This window comes from Colletotrichum truncatum, assembly GCF_014235925.2.
Source record: "Colletotrichum truncatum strain CMES1059 chromosome Unknown Contig_0002, whole genome shotgun sequence".
NCBI lineage: Eukaryota > Fungi > Ascomycota > Sordariomycetes > Glomerellales > Glomerellaceae > Colletotrichum > Colletotrichum truncatum.
Genome location: NW_027222399.1, coordinates 5331051 through 5335256, shown reverse-complemented (window position 1 = coordinate 5335256; position 4206 = coordinate 5331051). Strand labels below are relative to the sequence as shown.

The window sequence follows — 4206 nt, the reverse complement described above, 5'->3', positions numbered from 1 at the left end:
TGAATGGGTGAGGAGGCGACATAGACATGAGCCGCCAATGACCCGGAAGCCATTAGGCGAATGATGAGCAGCAAGCATCATTAGCGAATGTCCCAATTGGCTAGCTGGTTTGGCCAAAAAAAAAAAAAAATACAGCTTTGCTAGAAAGATGTTATTATGCACCATTTCACTCAATGGTTTTCCCTCGTTCTTGGCTTTCGCCATCTCGTTCACTTGGGGGGAAAAAAAAAAGACCTATGAGTTCGCTTCAGAGTTGAATAGATGACTTTCGACATTGAGTCTTCCAACTCAACCTCTGTGTATCCTTATCCCTTCCTAACACTCTATCATTACCAATGACTCTCACTCTCTCACACATTCCGGTTCTCCTACTTGTTCCGTCCTTCTGCAGTTCTAGTCTCCTCTGCCTTCTCATCCGTCTCCTCAGAACTGCTCAACCTTTGCTTTTTGCACATCTCTCGTGTGCATCTCCTGTCTCAGCGCCTCATTTTTTTTATGTGAGAAGTTTAGCCACTTAGCTCTCTTATCCAGTGAGATGTGCATGTCATACGTCAGGCACTGCACTTCCATATTTTTTATTCCGTTCTCACTGTGCGGGCTTCTGACGGAGCTAATGGAGCGGAGGGTAACCAGGATTCAGCGCCAGCTTGTGATTTTTTTGCTTTTCCCTTGCCAGGCTCTTCACAGCTTTCGTCATTTCTCACATTTTACACTGTGTCTCATGCGCAAATCATTCATCCGTGCGTTGGGAAGACGAGATTGTGTCTACCTTTTGCCGAACCTGCATTGAGGCCTGTGTCCATGTCTCAAACCTCACTACAGCTGGCACAAAATCTCGACCCACCGAATATCGATCGTTTGTACCGTTTCATCAACTCTCATTCCATAGATGGCGTGCTTCCATTCTTGAGGGTTACACACATTCACGGTGCCCTCTTACACGCAAAAAAGAGAGACACACGCGCAGAGAGACACCCACGGCAGCCCAGTATGTCTGGGGCGTCTTACTCTCCATATGCTCAATCAAGTCACTTTACCTCATTCTGGCTTCTGTCCTGTCCCTTTCCTGTCAGGCACAATGTCTCCAACCCCACCACCACCATTACTACGGTTTTCTGTCCCACGCCTGTCCAGTTTTGCCGCACATGTAAGGCATTTGCTTTGGTACGCTATTATCCACGCGTTTTTCTTGTCCCTCACGAATGTGGTGATGGAGCCAGCCGGCCTCCCTGCTGCTTGTTAGGTGTTCACCAGTAGGAGCCTACTGTCTGTCTCGCCTGTTTGGGCTTCCTAATTTGGTAGAAGAGAGAGATCGAGAGGACAGAGTCAGAAAGTGGATGTTCAAACCCTTGTCACTCATGACCCTCACCTTTCGCCTACCCAAGATTCACGAACAAGCCAAAGCGGTTCATGCAGGTGCTCTTTCTTCTTTCTCCTCCCCCGGCCTGAAAATCTCCAGTTGCCTGGCAGTTCCTCGGCCGTCGTTCGACCCCAGTCAATGTCGACTCGGCCACTTTACTCCCCCGGACCAGGGTCCTTCACCCCCAAAATGCAACCTAAGCTAGAGTAGACCGGGTTGACCTGGCTCGCTGGCTGGCTTGACGAATGAGAACAAGAACGTTCATCTTTTTCTTTTCTCGCCAGTGTCCAAACTTGAACCTAGCTGTGCTCCCATGTCGAATCCAAATTCGGAATCTCTCTCTCTCTCTGTGTGCGTGTACCAGGGCCAGGCCTCTTGCATGGCCTGTTTCCTCGCATCGAGAGCTTGACAAAGCTGGCTCGAGCGTTGGATCGCCAGGTAGAGCCGACGGCTAGCCATAGAGAGCACTGTGCCTGGTTCAGCTTATCTTCTCATTCTGACACATATATGTACCTAGTCGCGTTCATGGACAGGGCGATCGTCTCATTGTTTCTCAGGGACGACGAAACATACTGGCTAAACTGGGCCACCCAAGATACACTCTCCCACACTCCTGCTTCTCTGGGCTTTCGTACATTTTGCACATAGATCAGTGGATCCCCCCATATGAAATTAGAGTCTTTCGCCTCCCTCCGCCTAGTTCTCATTCGTGTCTTTCCACACACCCCCTTCTACCTGCCCTTTACCCCCCTTCCACACTCCACTCCTCCTCTCCACTATCACGTCCTTAGACCTCGATACATTCCTATCTGGGGCTCTCTGTCTCTCGACTGGGGGTATTGATGACACTATTTCCCCATTCTGTGAGGATTGTCCTGTCCTTCACTCTTTGGAGGCGCCATCTTCATCTCCGCCGCCATCCGTTCCACGATATAACTTTGGTCGAGCCGCTCATCCTGTGGAACGCTCATCTATCCCATCATTCTTGATTATCTATTCCACCTGCCAACTCGCTCCCTCTTCAGTCGACCACGCCCTCAACTGATTTCATATCGAAGAGAGCAATAACAGCAACCGCCAGGCAACACATACAGACAGACACAATGATGTCGCACCTCTGGCAACAGGAGCAGGACCACTCCATTGATGGTATCATGGAGTCCTTCGCTCCGGAAAGCAGCTTTACCTTTGATGGTTCCATGTCCGTTGGGACCACAACACCAAGCTTCTCTGCTGCATCATCCGTCTACGACCCTACCGGTCCCTTTACACCTCGCTCTGGCCGTTCTACACCTCATGACCAGAGCTCATCGCAGTCCACCATCGACTTTGACGGGTCCTTCTCCTCTCATGGCTCTTTCAACTTCGACCATGGCTCAACACCAGACAAGAGCTACTTCCCCAAGCCCGAGAAGGTGGAGATGGGGATGCCTATGCAATATGCGCAGTCTACTATTCCCCTGACGCCTTCGAGGCGACAGAGCTCAGGTTACGGTATGGAGCACCTTGACTACAACACTATGCTTCACGTCACACTCAACTCGCACTGCGTGCCGGGCATGTCCTCTCCCCATCACCACAACCACCACCAGCCTCAGACAGAGCAATATTCCCTGCCGCAGGACCTCAACTCATCCCCCTTTGTGATGCCAACGCCTAACCGCGCCCTCCCTAACTCCACGCCGAGCAACATCCAGAGCATCTGGAGCTGCAGCAGCGAGAGCCCTATCATGATGTTTGGCAGCGAGACTACACCATCAACCTCCCCCCTTCACCCTATGGCTGTTAAGCGCGAGACCACCAACTCCCCTTCACCCCTCCGCTCTCCTAACAGCGGTTCTGCCGCGTACCGACACGGCGTACGACGCCACATCTTTGCTGAGGCTCAGCGCAAGACTCTTGCTCTCCAGAAGAACCAGAATGACATGGAGGCACTGAGGCAACTGCGATCCATCCAGGTTAACCAGGACGGATCCGTCCTTGACTGCGGCGCCGTGAAGGTGCGCCACGTTGCGCCGAGGCGGGAGAGATGCACCTACCCAGAGTGCACAAAGACTTTCAAGCGCAAGGAACACCTCAAGAGACATTTCAAGGCGTGAGTTTTCATACATCACAATCTGCCACAATTGCAAATCTAACATTACATCTTCAGAACTCATGAGAAGGAAGTCGAGTTGTACACTTGCCCCGCGACAAACTGCAACCATGTTTTTAAGGAGCGCCGTGACAACTTCGTATCTCACCTTCTCCTACACAAGCAGGGCAAGTCCAGCAGGACACCCTACAACGAGAAAGCCGCCAAGCTCTACGACGAGATGTGCCTGCAGAGCAAGAGCCGCAAGCGTGTCAAAACCGGCAGCTCGAGCAGCAGCAGCTCCAGCAGCTCATCCAGCGGCAAAAACTGATTGCCCTGTAAACTCTGAGACACGCAGGTCGAAATAGACTGCAAAGTTACCAGTTTTTTTTTTTCAGCCCGCGTCGTTATACTGCGCTTCGGCCGAGAAAGAGGGGGCCCCCCCAACCGCCAAGCCGGAGACACCCATCCAGAAGCTGAAGCGCATGGCTGATCGCCTCGTGTGTCTTTTGATTTTTTTTATTTAATCTTTTTTTTTTCTTTCTATTTGCTCCTTTTTTTGCGAGACAAGCCTGCAGGCCATATGGATGGTGAGACCTCGCTTTATGCTTGCACGGCAATGGGAAGTGGCCCGGCACGCTACACCAAACCGACAAACTGTCAAGCAAGCCGAATTTACAGAAAAATCTTTACCTGTAATAACTTTTTTTGTTGCTACCAAAAACTCTTGAAGGGCGGGGGGCGTATATTGACAAACTGTTTGTATGCATAT

The 4206-nt window shown here is 51.1% G+C and overlaps 1 protein-coding gene across 1 annotated transcript; it reads left to right on the top strand.

The window, feature by feature from the left end:
• Positions 1-2463: 2463 nt before the first annotated feature.
• Positions 2464-3765, top strand: CTRU02_204406 (C2H2 finger domain-containing protein; the record flags this gene model as incomplete). The annotated part of the gene is made up of 2 exons (XM_036732619.1): positions 2464-3455; positions 3513-3765. The coding sequence occupies 2 exons, from the start codon at positions 2464-2466 to the stop codon at positions 3763-3765; spliced, it is 1245 nt and encodes a 414-aa protein (XP_036575596.1).
• Positions 3766-4206: the final 441 nt, after the last annotated feature.